Raw genomic sequence first — 21,194 nt, 5'->3', positions numbered from 1 at the left:
CACACCAGTTCATGCTTTCATGCATCTTGTACTCTTATGCTGCATACTTAGTCTTTCTTTCATTCATCTCTTTCTTGCTCGATTGGTTTCCCTCTACTTATGAGGCCTACTTATTTGGCTACTTTATTTCACGTACTCAAAATCGGTACATCCAGTAGAAAGTTATGCGGTATAATACAACGTAGGTCGACGAAAAAAGCGTCAAGTAAAAACGCATTATTAGATATAGCTCGAAAAGTAGTTGTTAGATCTCAAATAAATTTAAATGGGACCAATTGGCACACACCACCTTTCGATTAAAAGAAAATTTGTCGAAATCGCTCCACCCAGTCAAAAGTTCTGATGTAACATAATTAAAAAAAAAAAAATACAGTCGAATTGAGAACCTCCTCCTTTTTTGGAAGTCGGTTAAAAAAATATGTAGTTATATATAATTTTTAGCACTGGGGTTTTTAGGAATTGTATCTTTAGACAAGTTTCAATATCTCAAATATTACTTATAATAATTTAATTAATAAATTTTGATTTATAGCAATGTAATATTAGGATTAATACAGAAATAATAAGGAATTCTCATTGTAGAATAAAAACAATTTTTTTTTTAATTTTATTTAGGCTTTTACTGCATAAACTCTAGGTGGAAATAGAGACTTCTTTCTGATTTCTTTCTGAGTTTTGATTCTCGCCTCATGCTTGGTTAGAGCCTTGCGCATAGCACGAGTCTTCTTAGGTCTCAAATCCAGAGGCTTGTACTTCTTGTTCTTGTAGTGATTTCTTAAATTGACCTTCATTTTTTGATGGTAGACGATGTAAACACGTGCTATGGCTTTCCTCACAACACGTCTGAAAAACGTTTTAAGTTAATATTAATTTTTTTTTAGTTTGAAGAAATATAATACACAGTTAGCATGATTCATATTAGCAGCTGCGTTGTAAACAAGATTTGAACAAAAATACTATTTTTAGGCAGTGTTAATATAGCTTTGAAAAACACTGTTACTTATAATTGTTCTGTAGCACAGTCCAAAGAACTTTTTTGCGGCTATCATCTATAAAATATGTTTTGCAGGACATAAAAATCCTTGAGTACAGTCTCAAGATAGCCATTCACCATAGAGATGCCGCCGTCATTGATGTGCTCGAAATGTTGGAAAATGTAGTGGTGTGAAGACATCTTAATATTGTAAGTTATAAATTGTGCATAGATCAAATTTTAATGTATGTAATATAAATAATAAACAATAAATGTAATTACAGGTATAGGATAATGTAATTGTAATGATAAGGCTTTATTATGTACTTAATAAGATAGGATTAGTTATATAATATATTAATAAAATTAAAAAAAAAGTAAAATGAATAAAAAGATTTTCTAGGTACACAAAAAAGTCCCTACTAAAAATAATATAGTGTACATTGTAAGTAGCAAATAAGTGTACATATATTGTACTTAGCAAATAAGTGTAAATATAATAAAAATAATAACTATATAAAAAAAAAACAATATATAGAATAGTCTTAATCAGTGGACTCAAGTCAAAGTTTTAGAGATTCTAAGGCTAGCTATTAAGTTATCTAAAGTTGCAGTGAAGTACCGATGCATGTTTAAACAAAAAAAAAAAAAAAAAAAAAAAAAAATGAAATGACAAAAGCACGAGCATTATAAGCCCGTGGATAGATCACTTACATTAAAAAAAAATGTTTTGCAAGTCTAAATCACTCATCATCATCATCACTTCGGCCTAATAGAGTCCACTGCTGGACATAGGCCTCCAGAAGTTTGCGCCAAAAATGGCGTGAGCTCATGTGTTTAGCCCATACTCACCATGTTGGGTAGGTGTAAGACGCGACTTAGGGATAACACAGTTCCATTACCACCTTGGAACTTATAAAGCTGACCGTTGGCAGGATAACCATCCAACTGCTGGCTTTGAAGTACACAGGCTGAAGACGGGCAGGAGCGTCTTCGGTGAGACAAAGCCAGCCCTGCGGTCACCAACCCACCAAACAAAACACATGAGTTCACGCTATTTTAGGCGTGAACTTGTGGAGGCCTGTGTCCAGCAGTGGACTGTCATAGGCTGAAATGATGATGATGGTGATGAAGAGTGATTTAGACTTGCAAAACATTTTTTTCAGATTTAACTTTACATACAGCCTTAAATATTGCCTCCCTTCTTTAACCCTTCGGGTCTGTTTCATTAGTAGTGGATTGGATTGACCTATGACAGTATCCGACAGTAGTTTTTCATTTATAATTCTTTTTTACTATCGAAATCTCCTATATTTTTGAGATATGTATATTTACGTATATTAATCTTAAAGTTGTAGTTTAATCATTGAGGAGAAACAGGTCCTACTGACCTATTCTACCTCCTGCTGTAAAAGTATATTTGTATCATTCGACTAGCCCGTTGGCGCAGTTTGTAGTGACCCTGCTTTCTGCTCCGAGGGTTGTGGGTTCGATTCCCACCCCGAGTCTGGGTGTAATATAAATATTTATTTATATATGTATTATTTATAAGTAAGTTTATCGAAAAAAAAAAATATGTAGCTATATACCAGTCGGCTGTTACCTATAACACAAGCATTAAGTTGTTTACTTTAGGAACAGACGACCGTGTGTGTATTGTGTAGATATCTATATCTACCATCATCTGTCAAAAAGTATTATCCACAACTGGTGTAACAGGTCCTTAGCAGTATGAATTTTTTTTGTCCGTTTAGTCCTTTAGTTGAAAGGTAAATTATCAAAAACAGTATAAGCTAATACTTAATTACTTCTAAAACTAAACATTAATTAGAAATGAAATATCAAACCTATTCACAACTAATATACACATTTTGGTACCTTATTTTGCCTTTAAAATAAGAACTGTCGAATTATCTAAGCTCAAAATTTGACAGTCATAATTTCGTTACAAAAAACAAACAAAAAACCCCTAACCTATCTAACTTCCAAATTAGACCATTTGTCGACATAATTTCGTTACAAATAAGAACTAACCCCAACCTATCTAGCTAGAAAAGGACGGGGCTAAGATCTAGATTAGGTGAAACCGAATTAGAAAAACCGAATCATGGGGTTTTTGGGTGTGGAGGGTGTAGGGGAATCTATACAAGGTAACACTGTCACACCTCAAAACCCCATGGTTATGGAGATATCCATGGTTAAAGTTTTGAGGTTAGAAGAAGAATTTAAAGCTATTATAATACCTTTGAGCTTGTACTGTTTGCATTGTGTGACAAATCGACACGTTTAAACAAAATAATGCGTCAGACATAATATTCTAATAAAATTAGTAACATTGCGTGCTAGAATATAGGTTTAGAAATTCGAAAAATACCCAAAACCGAATCGGAGCACCCCACTGTCCACGTGGTCTTGGTCTGTCCTACCCCTAGTGTTTTTTTTGTGCCGCGGAGGCGCGGAGGGAGGGCAGCCCTCGCCCGCCGTGCGAAAGCGCGCGAACGAATGCGTAGAGGAGCGGCTGAGGCTGGTCGCCGAAGACGACCAGCCTCCGCTGCGGAACGGAGCATGAGTGAGCGTGCTTTCGCACGCAAGGGCGGAAGGGCTGCACTTCCCGCAGCGCCGGAGCCAAGCGTTCCTCTAACTTTCGAAATTCTTCTTCTAACCTCAAAACTTTAACCATGGATATCTCCATAACCATGGGGTTCTGAGGTGTGACAGTGGTACCAGGGGTAGCGTTCCCCACCCTCTCTCCCCCCCAACCCTCCCACGGTCCCGAAATTCGGTTTTACCTAATCTAAAGCTTTACCTAAAGCTTTACCAAGGACGGTTCTTAATCTAAAGCCTAGCCATATTTTTCATTTGAATTAAGGATATTGCCCTGTTCAATGTTTTGTGTTAAATTAAAACTAATTTAGAAGAAATTGTACAAAGACTGATGTACTTACATTTTAGATAGTTTAGACGCTACTCCTCCTGTAACTTTAGCTACTCGGAGATTTGTTAGCTCCGTTTTCAACTCTTCAAGTTGTTTGAAGAGTTCCTTTTTGTCTTTGGTGCGCAATTCCGAGCACTTTACTTTCCCCTGTCAATTAAAATTGATTAGGTATATCACACATCTGAATATAGAAAAATATGTACTATCCGTAAATAAGCTAAAAGAACACATATTTCTACATAAAATAAAATTTTATCATGAGGACTGAGGATATATGCTTTGTGTAACTGGGTATTTCAAAAATGCATGGATAAATGTCTTTCATTTTCGCTGACTAATTGTTATTCCACATTTAATTTAATGATTTTTTTGCGATGTTTGTTAAATTTTACGATATTTTTTAAAAAATTTACTACACACCATTTTCAAAACACCTTCTTGTCACCACCTAAATTGACATAAAGACAGTAAACGCCAATGTTACCAGTGACGAACAGTCGAACATATTTGTAATTTGAAAATTGTGTTCAGAAATGTTTTGTTTCATTATAATTTATGATTGTACAATATTAACCCTCAAAAGCAAAACCACTATAGAAAAATTAAATAGCAAGTGATCTGTTATTTATGAGTAACAAAAAGTTAAACTATAATGTTTATACTTACAATGTAACTGAAACTTACTAAACACCAGATGAATTGAAACTTGAACAAGTATAGTGGAAATCTAAAAATAAAATATTAGTATCCCCTATCAATGTTATCAAAAAGTGTTATATCTTCTAAAATTGTATAAAAGACAGAGATATAATAATTATAGGTCTACCTAAGTTAAGACTTAGGTAGACCTATAATTATTGACACAAGTGTAGTCTTTGAATCACTTCATTAAGTCCTCAAATTAGAATAATTTAATGTTTACTTTGCCTATTAAAAAGTTTTTAAATTATTAAGTAATAATAATGCTTTATATTAGTCCTGAATAACCTTAATTTAACTATTTTGTTTCAGTTAAGCCAGCATACACAATTTTCCATGAAGTGCCCCATTACCTCCAAAGGCTGTTGGAGGTTATCTCCACGAGAGAGAGGTCCTCTGGGAGGGGAGCGATGGTCGACTGTATCGACATCGTGTCGGCCACGGATTTCCACGGGGCTCGTCTTGGGACCAGAACACCAGAATATGACAGCGATCTGTATGATACATACATAGAATATTTAGGTTGTATTGGCCAAGCAGATAAATACACACAAAGCGTTCTAGAGTATATAACTATATACTGTCAGGTTTTGTAACCCATAAATTATCACGGCAGATAAAATGTGAGATGTGCCTGGCACTTTTGATTGGAGAAGAAAATTCGAAGAGTCTTATGAGCAAGAAAACTCGTAGTGGCCTTAAGCATGCATCGTCATCGAAATTGTAAATAAAAAAAATTAAATTAATCACGCCAAATCTGAAAAACCAAAACAAACTTGATTACTTGTAAATATTCAGTTTTTTAACAGAATGTTACGAAACTGGCAATATTTTATATTTGCTAGACAACGCAGATTAAAAAGCTAGGCACAGATTGCTACTTATAAAATGCATAATTAAAACTTATTTTGTAATAAGGTTTCGACAACACACAACGTTACACAAGAAAAGATAAAATATCATACAAACATAAATTTTTTATAATACTAGCCCGTTGGCGCAGTTTGTAGTGACCCTGCTTTTCCTGGGTTTGTGGGTTCGATTCCCACCCCGAGTCAGGGTGTAATATATAAATTTATTTACTTATAATTTATGTCTCTTTATCGAAAAAAAAAATAGCTATACAAGTCGGCTATTTTGTATAACACAAGCATTAAGTTGCTTAATTTAGGAACAGATGACCGTTGTGTATGTTGTAAATGTAATAAATTAACTATGTTTAGAATCGAATAAAAAATAAGAATACAATCAATGTTTTTCTTTTTCCATATCCGTATCGAGTAAACTTACTCGTCAAACTATGAATGTACGTTTATTTACAATGTTCCAGTCCTGGATTTATAAACAGGCCGTATAGGCCGCGGCCTAGGGGCGGCAGATTTCAGAGGACGGTCACTTGATTTCAGAGGAAGTCAAACACGTCCACTGGTTTTCTAATGGTTTTTTATACTTTCAATAAATCCCTAATATTAAAGATGATTTTGCTATTAAAAAGGCCTGTAAAAAATGTATATCTTGTTTCTTTTTTAACGCTCACTTTCTTAATGACTAATTCATTCGTTTATTTAACTTTCATTCGTTTATTTAAATAATAATTTTCCATTTGTAGTAAAGGAGGCCCCTTTACTAGAAATGGAAAATTATTATTTTAGAAAGATATGTACATGGGGCGGCAGAAATAAAGTGGCCTACAGCCCAACTCTCTTGGTAGTGGCACAGAGCTCGGACTAAGAATCACAGAGCATTGTAATACCTACCAAATACCTACAAAAACGTAGTGGTAATATCTGTGGTTATATCCTCTTTGGCAAAACCTACCCCACCCCAGCCTGCAAAATAATGATATTTGTAATAAAAAAAATACTAATTGATAGATTTTGAATTGCTCAATTCAACTACGTTGTCCTTTTAAATTGCTCACCTCAAATTATATAATTAAAAATCAAAATTTAAAAAAAAATCAAATATTTTCAAACTCCTATATCTTTCGATGTATACAATATTTTAAATTGCTCAAAGTGTTAAAAAACTGCTCAAGTTGCATTTATAATTGCTCAAGTATAGTTTGGAACAGATCCACTTCCCTTAATTTTTAAATAAATATAAATAGTTTGAACAAATAAAATATTGATATTTGTAAAAAAAAATACTAATCGATACATTTTCAATAGCTCAATTCGACTACGTTGTCCTTTTAAATTGCTCACCTCAAATTATTTAATTACAAATCAAAAAAGTCGTTGAAAAATATTCTTTTACCAATATTTTCAAACTCCTATATCTTTTGATGTATACAATATTTTAAATTGCTCAAAGTGTTAAAGAACTGCTCAAGTTGCATTTATAATTGCTCAAGTACAGTTTGGAACAGCTCCACGTTCCTTAATTTTTAAATAAATATAAATAGTTTGAACAAATAAAATAATAATATTGAGCTATTGAAAATGTATCGATTAGTATTTTTTTTTTTACAAATATCATTATTTTATTTGTTCAAACTATTTATATTTATTTAAAAATTAAGGAAAGTGGAGCTGTTCCAAACTATACTTGAGCAATTATAAATGCAACTTGAGCAGGCTTTTAACACGTTGAGCAATTTAAAATATTGTATACATCAAAAGATATAGGAGTTTGAAAATATTGATAAATGAATTTTTTTCAACGACTTTTTTGATTTTTAATTATATAATTTGAAGTGAGCAATTTAAAAGGCCAACGTAGTTGAATTGAGCTATTGAAAATCGAACGATTAGCATCTTTTTATTACGAATATCCGCAATTTTTTTGGCTTCCCATCATTGTCTATGCGCATCTGCAGCGCTGACTTTATCGATATAAACGTTAAATTTGTTCCAACTTTATATATTTATTTAAAAATTAAGGAAAGTGGAGCTGTTCCAAACTGTACTTGAGCAATTATAAATGCAACTTGAGCAGTTCTTTAACACTTTGAGCAATTTAAAATATTGTATACATCAAAAGATATAGGAGTTTGAAAATATTGATAAATGAATTTTTTTCAACGACTTTTTTGATTTGTAATTAAATAATTTGAGGTGAGCAATTTAAAAGGACAACGTAGTCGAATTGAACTATTGAAAATGTATCGATTAGTATTTTTTTTTTACAAATATCAATATTTTATTTGTTCAAACTATTTATATTTATTTAAAAATTAAGGGAAGTGGATCTGTTCCAAACTATACTTGAGCAATTATAAATGCAACTTGAGCAGTTTTTTAACACTTTGAGCAATTTAAAATATTGTATACATCAAAAGATATAGGAGTTTGAAAATATTGATAAATGAATTTTTTTCAACGACTTTCTTGATTTTTAATTATATAATTTGAGGTGAGCAATTTAAAAGGACAACGTAGTTGAATTGAGCAATTCAAAATCTATCAATTAGTATTTTTTTTATTACAAATATCATTATTTTGCAGGCTGGGGTGGGGTAGGTTTTGGCAAAGCTGGCGCAAAGCTGTTTGGCCCAAAGAGTATACAAGTCTTTGGCCTCTATGGTTGTTGCGTTCACGGTTGCGTCCGGCGTCGTTGGTTATTACTTATTACTTAGAAAAATTACAGAAAATAATAAAAAGTTAGGTTATAAATAATTAGGTTATGAAAAGAAAATCAGAAACAATCTTATGACTTTGTTTATTTTATAAAAGTTTTATCGTGCAAAAAAATGATCGCTTTTACACACTAATGTTTATTTGAATTTACGTTTTCTAAGAAGAAAAATATGACCGAAAACAATATAAACTACAAAAAAGCTTCAGAATATTGGGCAGAAATCCCAGCAACATTAGATGGTATTCTTGGTGGATTTGGTTTCATATCAGATATAGATATTGATGGGTCGTCTCTATTTTTGAAGTCGATTTTATCTTCAGATAATGCACCTAGCCCTGGGACAGCTCTAGATTGTGGTGCTGGTATAGGGAGAATTACAAAGCATTTGCTCGCACCTCTTTTCAAGAAGGTTGACATCATTGAGCCTGATGAGAAATTTATCAACACTATTATAGGTTTTGTTGGAGAAAATAAAATTAAAATTGGTACATTATATAAAACAAGCTTACAAAAGTTTGAACCAGAAAGAAAATATGATATTATATGGAATCAATGGGTTTTAGGTTATCTAACAAATACAGATTTGGTTGATTATCTTTCATGTTGCAGGTAAAACATACCTTTATATATACCTTCACTTACCACATCGACACCTGATATGAAGAACATTGTAACTAATGAAATAATGTTCTCTAACTATACCATCAAAATACTGAGGGGAAAAAAGATCTGTCAATCTGGGAACCATATTTATACGACCACTAGAACAATTGTTATATAAAAAAAAATCATTGTAATTCAAGATAATTCAGATTTATGCTATAAAAAACATTGTTATTTCAGTTACAATAATAATATACATCCGTAATGAAAAAAATTATTAACAGAATGATTTACTTCATTACAGATGCGGCTATATTTAACAGCATTTAGCCACTTTTTAAATGCAACAAAATTGTAAAACACTCTCCTGAAAAATGAACAAAATGAGATACAATGTTTTTCGTATCAGGTGTCGATATGACCTTAAAGATTTTGATGTCCTGATACAAAAGATTGTTTTATTTATAATGCTTTACTGGTATATTAATGGTTTGTTTGTATATGATCTTTATATATTTTTAGTTTTTCATATTCAACTATTCATACAACCATAAGTATAGTAGTATTAGCTGTGCCTTGCAGTTTCACTTGTGTTAAATTTGGGAATAATATACAAAAATATAACGTAGTCTATAGTCTTCCTTGGTAAATGGACTATCCAATGCAAAATTTTTTTTTAATTAAAACCATTTGTTCCTGAGACTGGTGCATTCACACAAACAAATGTTTCAGTATTATAATGTAAGTGTAAATGAAATAAATTGTTAATTTAAATTGTTGTCATTCTTTTCCAGAGATGCACTTTCAAGTAATGGAGTTCTCATTGTAAAAGAGAATGTTGCTTCATCAGGAAAACCAGAGGTAGATGAAACTGATTCATCTGTTACAAGACCTCTAAAACAGTTTTTAAAAATATTTAGACAGGCCAAATTAAAGAGGATAAAACAGTGTAGACAAACAAACTTCCCAGCTGGAATATATCCAGTCTATATGTTTGCATTGATACCCATTGATCGCTAAGCATTTTAAGATTTAACTCAATTTTTGTAAATTTATGTAATTATTTAATTTTAGTTCTATTAGTATGGGAGAAATTTACCTAGTAGGATTTGATTTTAATTTTTTATTTTGTATCATTTTTTTTGCCAGTAACTCTTAAGGTATTTATTTTATATACACAAGTGTAATGGAAGGCCAAAATGTGCATGAAATGCTTAATGTAATGTATTTAGGTATTTAAGTTGATATGTGTTATTACTGTTTTAGTCTAAAACCTTAATAGCTTTTCAATTTGTGACCATTTTTCAAAAAAGCTAGAAAAATTAATTGTGTTTCCTCGCAAATGAAAACAAACTAAAATTATATCGACAATATAATGTAGGTAGATGAGAAAATAGTTGAGCAAATTGGCGTTATCAAAAATTGCTCACAAAATAGTCATCATATCTCAATGAAATTTAAATAAGATCACAAGACAAGCAATCAGCTTTTGACCAAAACAAGAATCATCAAAATCAGTACACCCATTAAAAATCATGAGCTATAAATACCACGTAAGTACATGAAAAAATCTATAAAGTAAATTCGTATTATTAAATATAATTCGGAAAGTACTTGTCAGATCACGATTAAATTAAATTAAATTTAATTAAATTGTACCACATTGCAAGCACCACCTTTCGGTTAAAAAAAGAAATGTTGAAATGGGTTCTCACTGTAAAAAGTTCTGAGGTTACATACATAACAAAATATAGTCAAATTGAGATTACCTTTTTTAAAAGAAGTTCCTTTGTTTCAAATAAAACCAGCAAATTGTCAGTTCTAGTAAAAACTATGATATCTTAGTTTATGCAATGTTAGCTGTGCTCGCGACTTTGTCCGCGTCGAATTTAACAAAAAATTTAGTTCGCAATTATAAAATAAATAAAATTCTAAAAAAAAGTAGCCCCAAGTTACTCTTTATACATCAGCTATCTGCCAGTGAAAGTCTCGACAAAATTGGTCCAACCGTTTTAGAGATTACCCGGAACAAACAGACAGATAAATTTTTAAAAAATGTTATTTTGGTACATGTACCATGGATATATCCATATGCATTTAGTAAAAAGCGGTTATTTTAATATTACAAACAGACACTTCATTTTTATTTATTTGTATAGATAACGGTCGATCGACGCATCTATTGTCGCGCTCGAGATCGCGTCAGTCGTGAATAAACTGTCACCGACAACTCGCTGTCCTTTTATTTAAAACATCTCATTGGCAAACCAGGATTAATTTATTAAAATGTCGATCGGGAAGTTATCGGAGTTCAACATACCATCGGGGAGTTGGTTGATGTACATTGAAAGAACAGGAAATTTTCAAAATGAACGCGATTAAAGAAGACTCGGATACCCACTTTAATTGCGGCGATGGGTGATGAAACGTACGAGCTACTGAGTAATTTGACGAGTCCCGAAAAACCGAGCACCAAGACATACGCAGCGGTGGTGAAGCTGATGGTTGAACACTTACAGCCGCAACCATCTTTTATGGCAGAGCGATTTCGATTCCGCCAAAGAAAAAAAAATGCGGGTCAATTATTTTTGCAATATATTTCGGAACAAAAAAAAATGTCAAGATTTTGTGACTTTGGACTGTATTGGAAGAGAATATGCGGGATCAACTGGTATGTGGTCTACGAAGCGAAGCTACTAGTCAGCGCTTATTCGCCGAAGATAGTTTACAATACGCAAAGGCAGTCAAAATTTCCTCAGTCATGGAAGCGGCAGAAAGTGATGCAGCAGCAGTGGATCAGACAAGCGGCAGTGGCAGTGTGAGCAGCGAGGGCGTGGCGGATTCCGTGCATGTGGTGCAGGTGGCCATGCGGAATAGCCGGGGCGGACGTAGCCAACGCGGCCTACGGGGCTCGGCGAAGGTGCGCGGACGACGAGAGAAAGAAATAAACAGCAATTGTGCGGCTTGTGGATCTACGGATCATATGTGATGGGTATAGGTACAACCGGTTCATTTGTAGTAGATGTGGACAGAGGGGACATTTACGTCGTATATGGCCGATACGGTCAGACAGCATCTCTCGGCGAGATGGACTTCCAACCAATAGCACGGTGGCTCACTTCACGGACGACAGAACGCGCAGATCGGAGGTGCTAGAGTTGGACTAACCTCCTTTATTGGACGACGAGATCGAGCCGGTCGTAGAAGATTTACATCAACTTAGCCTAAACAGTTATAAGCCGGTGAATTTAAAAATATGTATAGATGATATCGTTTTACCCATGGAAATAGATACTGGATCATAAGTATTATGTATTAGTAAAAATACTTATGATAATCTAAAAATAATATCTTTAAATGTGGGTATTTACAAAAATCACATGCTATTTAAATTTTATGATGGTTGTCTGTTTGTTTCGTCTAATCTCTGAAGCGGCTGGATCGATTTTGACGGGATTTTCACTGGAGGATAGCTGATCTCGTAAGAAGTAACTTTGGCTATTTTATTTTAGAAAATTTATTTCAGAAATCTACGAACTAAACTATAACTTTTTCCGTTAATGTCCACGCGGACGAAGTTGTGGGCATAGCTAGTATTAAATATGACAAGACGCTAGGGGACAAAATACTTTTCGCGAAAAAACTTATCACACTACAAATTTTTCAGTACAACTCTTAATAAAAATAAATTTTTTGCTTATCGACACTACAATTAAAGGTGGTTTGTCGAGGCATTAATGTAAAGATTAGAAAGTAACAAATATTTGGCTATGGGTTCCGTGTAAGATTGTAGCGCACAAATCGATGGCTCCTAAGTATACTGAGTCAACTATACTTTTAATAACTTTATTTTTTTTGTTACATAGGTAGATAGGAAATGAAGTAAATGTTATTAATATCTTAAAAAATTAAATTATCAAAAGTTGTTAGTTGACTCAGTATACTTAGGAGCCATCGAAATGATGCAACAAAACACAGTTAGATTAAAAAATAAAATAATAAATATTTTTAATTTTTACTTTAGTAATAAGTACACTCCTCTATATTTAGGTAGAAATCTCTTATAGAGATAAGTTCGCCTTTCCAACATTCTTTGCAAAAATGATTTGTAATTATCTTTTTTTAAAGTGCAATAAAGAATTTTGAAGTTTATAGGGTAATGGCACCAGTGGTCAGCCTCATAACAACTTTTTGAAGTTTGGAAAGCTGGTATTTTTACAGGATTCGTCGGATAATGAAACGTAGTACATGATTGGATTAATTGTTTATTATAGTTTTTAAACAACATATGTCAAAAACAACCTTTCTCTTTCTAAAATATATATATAAATTCAAACAAAATATGGCACTTTTTGCCAGTGGTCAGCCTCTAAAATCCAGTAATCAGCCTTGATGAACCCAGTATTCAGCCCTTATAACTATGAATAAGCATAAGATCAAAATGAGTATTACTTATATCAAAATCAACAATATTATTTATGTCTCTTTTATTTCTTATAGCTAAATTATCAGAACAAAAAAAAATCTCACCTGACCGAAATATTATTGCAAGTAAACAATCACCAAAGACAATAGTCCGAGGCACCCAGCGGCGTCACCGGCCGCTCGAACTAGGGCCGATATGGGACAAGTATCACCACCGAGACATCGACCGGCGTCCACACCACTTCAACACGCGGAAAACGCCCTAATCGAGTTCCTGGCCATTATTAAGGCAAACCGCGAGGTAAGCTTGGCCACCTGCAAAAAGATCATGCAGGCCTACCAGTACGATCACCAAAGATTACTGGAGGTGGAACTCGAAGAAGCCGAAGCAGCAATATACAACAGTGATACCCGACAAATACTCAAGGGCAAGATGTCGGGTAGGTATATGGCCGCATATAACATCACAGCAGGCTTCGTGAGCGCGGTCGAGTCTGAGGGTAATGACGAGGAGTCACAAACCTTTGAAACACCCGAAAGGGACCCGGTGGTGGTAGTGGCGAGATGCACGAAAGTAATGCTGGGTGACCGGATGCTACGGATGGCAAAAACCATCACGGGCGACCGGGCCGAAGCCGGCTTACCGTACGTGACCTGGGAACTACCATCACTGGAGTGGATAAACGGGGTACCAGGATGCGGCAAGACAACCCGAATAGTCAGGGACTTCGATGGGGACACAGAAGTCGTGATTACGACCACAGTCGAGGCGGCTAAAGATCTAAAAGAAAAACTAGTGCACCGCTATGGCAACAAGGTCAAGCAAAGGGTGCGTACTATGGCCTCCGTTCTGGTAAATGGCTTCCGTGAGGGTTCAAAAATCAACCGCCTAACGGTGGACGAAGCCCTCATGAACCATTTCGGAGCCATAGTAATGGCCGCCCGACTATCGGGAGCTGAGAAGGTAGTCCTCATCGGAGACATAAACCAACTGCCGTACATCGACAGGGATAACCTGTTCGAAATGCGGTATTGTAGACCAACCCTTATAACGACTATTTCGTGCGAGTTGTCGTGCACGCATCGTAACCCCAAAGATGTCGCCTTTGCCATCAGTGAGGTTTACAAGTCCGTGTACAGCTCAAGCACAAAGATCCGATCTTTGCGAGTGGAGAGTCTCACAGGCGCGCGCATTCCTGTAGGAAGGGACCGAACCCTGTACCTGGTATTTACGCAAGAGGAGAAGAGATTGCTGACTGACCAGGGATACGGGTCCGGTGAGGGATCGCGCGTCTTAAGCATTCATGAGGCGCAGGGCCAGACCTATGAGGACGTCATCGTCCTCCAGATAAATACAAGGAGGCTCAAGATCCACGACAGCGTTTCGCACGCTGTAGTCGCGGTGACTAGACACACCAACACCTGTGTCTATTACACCGACGACCGTGACGACGCAATTGGTCGCTTTGTGGCGAGGGCAGCGGAGATGACGGACAAGAAAATCCTTGAGCATAGTCTCAAGATGGCCATTCACCATAGAGATGCTGCCGTCATTGAGAATGTGCTCAAAATGTTGAAAAATGTAGAGGTGTGAAGACATCATTGTATTGTAAGTATAAATTATGCGTAGATAAAAGTGTAAAGTAAGTAATATAAATAATAAAATTGAATGTAATAGTATAGGAATAGGATAATGTAATTGTAATGATAAGGCTTTATATATTTACTTAATAAGATAGGATTAGTCATATAATATATTAATAAAAATTAAAAAAAAAAAATGAAATTTAAATGGATAAAACGATTCCTAACCACAAAAAAAAAAGTACCTAACTACTAACAATAACATAGGTTAAGTGTACATTGTAAGTAGCAAATAAGTTTACATATATTGTAGTTAGCAAATAAGTGTAAATATAATAAAAATAATTAGTATATAAGAATATAAAATAAGCAATATGTAGAATAGTCTTGGTCAGTGGACTCGCGTCGACTTTTAGAAATTTGAAATTTTAAAAGTAGTTATTAAGGCTTCTAGATTCTAAGTTGCGGTGAAGTACCGATGCATGTTAAAAAAAAATAATAATAACAATATATGGAATAACAAAAGCACGGGCATAATAAGCCTGTGGATATATCACATAACTAAAAAAAAAAAAAAAAAAGTAAACAATCACAGTACTTATTCGTGTTCTTATTTTGTAGAACTTAATCATAAAAACATCAATATTTATTTATAAGATAATCAACGACATTAGTATCTATGCATACTTATATACTATGTAAATATTTCTTTTAGGTTTAATAGGCATAACACGAAAGAAAAAAAAGTCACTAGCAAATCTTCTAACCTACCTAGTAAAATCTATTTACAATCAAATAATCACAGCCATAATCTTCCTTTTTTTATATGTCTCAATTCTCTTATATATCAAGGAAGATATCTATCTTGTACTCATATCTATCTAATCATCCGAACTGTTACTTGTAGTTAAGATATTCATTATTTCCCGGTACCCTATACACTTAGATTTTTTTACCACACTTTTTTTATTTTCTTTGGATAGGGTTTCGTCAATAGGAGCTGAATCACTATCTGATGAAATGAGGCGAAACAGACGAAAGATCTATTTTCCTTTTCCTTGTTCACTTTTTATTTACTTTACTAGTGCTCACACTTACTTTTTGACTTCGTATGGCTGCTATTTTTTCTGCTTGTTCTTTTTTATCATTTCCCGTTTTAATTTTCTTTCTAAGATAGAGCAATGACTTTTCCAGTTTTGGGGCAAATCATAAAACTTGTTTTATCACCATTAAATATTCTCATAGGATCATCCAGTATATACTGGATGATCCTATGAGAGCTAGAGCATCGTATTTTTTTAAGAACTCTGTCATGTCTTGAAACCTTTCTCATATATTCTTCTGTTATTACTGCTCGTCCCTTAGAAATTTCTTCAGCTGTTCGTATAGATAATGAAGGGTTTCTTCGAAAAAAGGATTTAAGCCATTTTTTCCTGATCGAACGACGAACATTTACGAAAGGATTAGGTCTTCCATCGGCCTTTAATATTGCTTGGACCGTATTTAATAAATTGTCAATCTTTAAAGGAAACTTTTGTTAATTTGGACACAAATCTACCAGTGCAGCTTCTTCTGCTTTATTTAAAATGGAATTCGGACCCACAGGTTTCTTGGACCTTCTGGGACACGTAGATGTATGGCTTCGATGGTGGAAGAGAGCTTCTCTGGAGGATAAGTTTGTCTTGGCGGCATTTTGGGCTAAAAATATCTTCTCAATTACTGAAATACAAACTACCTAAATACATTTTATAACTATTTGAGGTAAAACTAAAATGTAGTCTATCGGGGCTGAATACTGGATCAGCAACACCTAGTGGCCAGCCGCGTAAAAATAAAATGTTTAATGCGGCTGAGCACTGGGTTTTTTGTGGAATATGAAAGAACATGCCTTACTAAATTTGAAAATTTTAATTTAACGGTTCTAATGACGCCTTTTCTCGCAATTTTAAAAATAATTCAAGAACCCAGTGAACAGCCCCGGGGGGCCGACCATTGGACCTTTTATAAAAAAGTAGTACCCAATGGTCAGCCCCTACAATATTTACGTAAATCAGCGATATTTTTATTCAAATTTAATATAATTCAATACATGAAGTAATACACAATGTCAAATTGCATAAAAGACTATTACATTTAATAATAAAACATGTTTTTTCTTACCTTTTAAGAGAACACCACGCGAAGTAAAAAATATGGCGGACATGACACTACTGCTCTTTTCAACCGCCGTCACCTGTAAGAATGAGTTTAATTCTCCCCCCTGATCCCCTAACCCTCCTATCGTGTGACATATTATTCAATGAGGAATCGAAGTTTCTATTTAGGTACACGTGATTCGTTTATTCTAATTGTAGCAATATTTATGACCAATAAACGACGCAAAAGGCTGACCACTGGTTCCTGGCTGGCCACTGGTGCTGTTACCCTATAAGTATATACTAGCTGCTGCCCGCGACGTCGTCTGCGTGAACGCTATACAGCACCAAAAATACCTACGATTATACCTTTTAAAATAATATTCATTTACCCGTTTCTTCTTTACATTTCATATCTACAGAAAAATCTCATAGATGGCGCTGCTTTAAAATTGTCTTGTCTACTTACTCTAATATTCATTTAATTATGTTTATCGGCTTAGTTCCTTATATTGCGTGATTTTTATAGCGTGAAGCTAGCTTATATAGCATGGTTATTAACATAATAACAACAACATTCAAATATGCGTCGTTAGATTACACGTTGTTACAGAATGCGTTGAGGAAATAAAAGTTCACTGCTCGTTCCCGGTAGGTGATAGCATGATAATATGTAGCCTATACGTTTTTTTTTTTTTTTTTTTTTAAACGTTTATTTCAGAATAAGTCTTACAAGTTGCTTTTATACAATACTTCTGCCAAACTGTAAAACAGTTTGTTGGCAAATGTAGCTCCTAATTTACATTGTAGGTAATACTTATTCTTACTGACTATTGTTAGTTTATTTTACACTAATTAAAATTATTTACAAGAAAATACATACTTAAGTTAGATGTTATATAATTCGATAATTCTTTCCTTGAGAACACTTAAAAGCCTCTTTTGTAGTTGATTTTTAAAAGATCGTTTTGTTAAATTATTGTTTTTTAATGTTAGTGGTAAATTATTAAAAATTATAGGCACCATATATTTTCTTTTACGTTGACCGAAATAATTACTATATGTAGGTACTTCATATACTTTTTTGCTGACTGTTTTACGCCCTATAGGTTTATTAATACAAATTTTAAATTCATCGCTACAGAATTGCTGAACAGCTATCAACAAAGTTACCTTGTCATGGACTGGCAGCATATTACACTCGATGAATAATTCCTCGTAATCACTGGATTTACATTTCTTTTTGACTTTATTGTTAACTAGCTGTTTTAAGAACCTAGTCTGTATTAATTTTAATTTGTCTAAATATGTCTTAAACGTGCGTCCGTAACTAGTCAGTCCATAACAAAGCAACGAGTCTACTAGCGCATAATAAACAGTGTACATAGTTGACCTATCTAATATAAAACTTAAATGATGGAATTTAGTAAGCACGATCCTTAGTTTTTCACATAAGTTGTTAATGTGCGTTCGCCACGAAAAATTCCGGTCTATGGTTAAGCCCAAGTATTTGTATTCATGCACTACCTCAATAGGTAAACAATTGCAGTATGAATGTGCTTGATGCAGACACTCATAGCTATGCCCCACTATTTTTGGCGCGGTATCTACAATCCTGGAATAAGGCGATCGTATGTACATACATTTTGTTTTTTCCATATTGATTAATATTCCGTTGTCATGCGCCCACCGTACCCGACCGTGTTGACCCGACTTGTGTTGTGTGTGACTCGTGCCAAATTTGAAGTAAACTCATGCAGTACTTTTTGATTTCATCCCGGACATACATACAGACAAACAGACAAAAATCTTAAAAAATATATTTTTAGCTTCGGTATCGATTGTAGATCACACCCCAAGTATTTTTTTAAAAAAATATTCAATGTACAGTTTTGACTTTCCTACCATTTTATTATATGTACTAGCTGACCTGGCGAACTTCGTATCACCTTATTTTTTTCTGAAATATAATAATAACATAATATATTATCAAAATAAAATATAGCCTATCTTTTAAGTTGGATCAAACTGCAACTTGGTGTGCAAATTTGACTAAAATCGGTTAAGTAGTTTAGGAGTCCATTGAGGACAAACATTGTGACACGAGATTTATATATATTAAGATAGATTAAAACTTCAGTCAGAATCTTTGCCAGTGTTTATATAGGTTTTAATATAATCTTGATCTAACTTTTCCCTCTCATCTTTGATAGCTATTCAGATTATTGACCACTTTACTACCATAACCATACCAGTTATAAGTAATAGCACTTTTGAGTGTTGCTTCAATAATTCTATATTAACAGCGAACAAAATTGCTTTATCAGTCGGAGTAAAAAGTAACGTAAGAAATGTTCAACGCCTTGTACATGGTCTTTGGCATTTAAGTAGAAAAATAGTGTTACAGAAAACATCTCAGTGAAAAGTTTTGTCGCGGAGTGTAGCATATCGATCCACTTGCTGTAAATAATTTATTTTTATATTTTACTGGCGACCCGCTCCGGCTTCGCACGGTTGTAAAAACTATCAATGCTCCTCTATTATGTTACGCATGTATTATACATATAAACCTTCCTCTTCAATCACTATCTATTAAAAAAACTGCATCAAAATCCGTTGCGTAGTTTTAAAGATTTAAGCATACATAGGGACATAGGGATATAGGGACAGAGAAAGCGACTTTGTTTTATACTATGTAGTGAAGAAAGTTGTCACTATAATATAAGACAATGGTAGCTATAAAATAAAAGTAGAGCTGAAAAACGAATAATAATTTATTTAATATATTTTTTTTTTATTTAGAAACATTTAAGTTACACTGATAAATAAATAAAATAACAATGTGCATTTTTAAAATTGGAACAAATCGCTATATAAAATAGTTTTTTGACATAATTGTGTGTGATCCTCGTTTCCTTATCATGGTACCAAACTAAAGATATCCCCTTTCCAACAAAAAAAGTATTATCAAAATCGGTATATCCAGTAGAAAGTTATGCGGTATAAATACAACGTAGGTCGACGAAAAAAGCGTCAAGTAAAAACGCATTATTAAATATAACTCGAAAAGTAGTTGTTAGATCTCAAATAAATTCAAATGGGGCCAAATGACACACACCACCTTTCGATTAAAAAAAAATTGTCGAAATCGGTCCACACAGTGAAAAGTTCTGACGTAACATACATTAAAAAAAATACAGTCGGATTGAGAACCTCCTCCTTTTTTGGAAGTCGGTTAAAAAGGACAATTGGTTGAATATAATTTTATAGTGTAATAAGTATAATTTCAATTTGTATAATAACGATTCGAAAATTCTTTTGAAGGCTATTTGAATAAAATAAATTTTGATTTTGATTTAAATATAAAATAGTCGTCCGAGGTTGTAGGTATCGAAGTGCTGGAAAAATCACCCGTTAGATATAGGTTATAGCCGTATGTTAGTTCGACTGGGATAACTCCAGGGTTTGTGCGTAGGTTGGCTCGTAGTCCGAGCAGTATTGTAGGTAATTCGTCCATCCGTGACCACGAACTTGTGAACTTGGTGCGTAGTACGGTCTTCAATGTGCGATGCCAGCGTTCGATGATACCGTTGCTTTGGTATATGGAGTAGTGGGATTTTTTATTATTCCCATAATATTCTTTACCTAGGTTGTTGAACAGCTGACTCTCAAATTGACACGATTGATCGCTGGTGAGTGATGATTTTTTTGACGTCATCTTTCGTGTTGTACGCGTTCCGGGGTGGCTGATGTTATGTACGCTTCTAACTAGATGCTGTCGATGCTGTTCGGGTATGTAAGGCGTATTTGCGAAGACAAAGTTTCACAGTACATTTCGACATCGGTGATTTGACGATTTGCTGTAAATTGGTATTTTCTTGTAGTTGTGGCTGTTGAAATGTGGGATCTTGTGCGGTTGCTATTTCTTCGTACTTGATTGTAGTTTGACATATGTATGATGGTTTCAATGCGACATAGTGTTCCGGCAACGATGTTTTTTTCCACTCACACGCCCTATGTCGGTTGTAAATTCGCTGATAAATAGCAACTGTCTTGTGCGTCCTGGCGTTTCTGTTGTTATATTAACCTTAGTGAATGGCTTGTGATCAGTGAATATGATGAGTCGCCGTCCTTCGAACATCTTTCGGAAGTGTTTCACAGCCACGTAGATTGCTTGAAGTTCTCTGTCGTATGTTGAGTATTTTGTTTGCGCATCGGAGAATTTGTTTGAAAAATAGCCGAGAGGTTGCCAAGTTTT

At 34.2% G+C, this 21,194-nt stretch overlaps 2 protein-coding genes and 1 long non-coding RNA gene across 4 annotated transcripts; 1 reads left to right on the top strand and 2 right to left on the bottom strand.

The window, feature by feature from the left end:
* Positions 1–573: 573 nt before the first annotated feature.
* On the bottom strand, positions 574–4,438 carry LOC123669422 (60S ribosomal protein L35). The gene is made up of 3 exons (XM_045603028.1): positions 4,329–4,438; positions 3,919–4,055; positions 574–843 (listed from the first exon to the last, which is right to left on the bottom strand). The coding sequence occupies exons 1-3, from the start codon at positions 4,329–4,331 to the stop codon at positions 612–614; spliced, it is 372 nt and encodes a 123-aa protein (XP_045458984.1). The 5' UTR covers positions 4,332–4,438; the 3' UTR covers positions 574–611.
* A 1,143-nt stretch (positions 4,439–5,581) lies between these two features.
* LOC123669421 lies at positions 5,582–17,895 on the bottom strand. The gene is made up of 3 exons (XR_006745752.1): positions 17,647–17,895; positions 17,357–17,364; positions 5,582–5,593 (listed from the first exon to the last, which is right to left on the bottom strand). It is a non-coding gene; the product is annotated as an uncharacterized LOC123669421 (long non-coding RNA).
* LOC123669420 (N-terminal Xaa-Pro-Lys N-methyltransferase 1-like) lies at positions 8,080–11,022 on the top strand. Of its 2 annotated transcripts, XM_045603027.1 has the most exons (4): positions 8,080–8,428; positions 8,510–8,798; positions 9,587–9,653; positions 10,952–11,022. In XM_045603027.1, exons 1-4 carry the CDS (start codon positions 8,359–8,361, stop codon positions 11,006–11,008), a joined length of 483 nt encoding a protein of 160 aa, XP_045458983.1. In that variant the 5' UTR covers positions 8,080–8,358; the 3' UTR covers positions 11,009–11,022. The 2 variants fall into 2 exon arrangements, with proteins under 2 accessions (XP_045458983.1, XP_045458982.1); XM_045603026.1 differs by having other exon boundaries at positions 8,080–8,798.
* Positions 17,896–21,194: the final 3,299 nt, after the last annotated feature.

Source organism: Melitaea cinxia, chromosome 3 (assembly GCF_905220565.1).
Source record: "Melitaea cinxia chromosome 3, ilMelCinx1.1, whole genome shotgun sequence".
Lineage (NCBI taxonomy): Eukaryota > Metazoa > Arthropoda > Insecta > Lepidoptera > Nymphalidae > Melitaea > Melitaea cinxia.
This window is presented reverse-complemented; position numbering and strand designations above follow the sequence as displayed.

Coding starts and splice junctions, on each gene's coding strand:
- LOC123669422 (XM_045603028.1), bottom strand. Junction 844..3,918: donor GCGTCTAAACTATCTAAAAT/GTAAGTACATCA, acceptor AACGTTTTTCAG/ACGTGTTGTGAGGAAAGCCA.
- LOC123669420 (XM_045603026.1), top strand. CDS start 8,359: ATGACCGAAAACAATATAAACTACAAAAAAGCTTCAGAATATTGGGCA. Junction 8,799..9,586: donor GATTATCTTTCATGTTGCAG/GTAAAACATACC, acceptor ATTCTTTTCCAG/AGATGCACTTTCAAGTAATG. Junction 9,654..10,951: donor CTTCATCAGGAAAACCAGAG/GTAGATGAAACT, acceptor TTATTTGTATAG/ATAACGGTCGATCGACGCAT.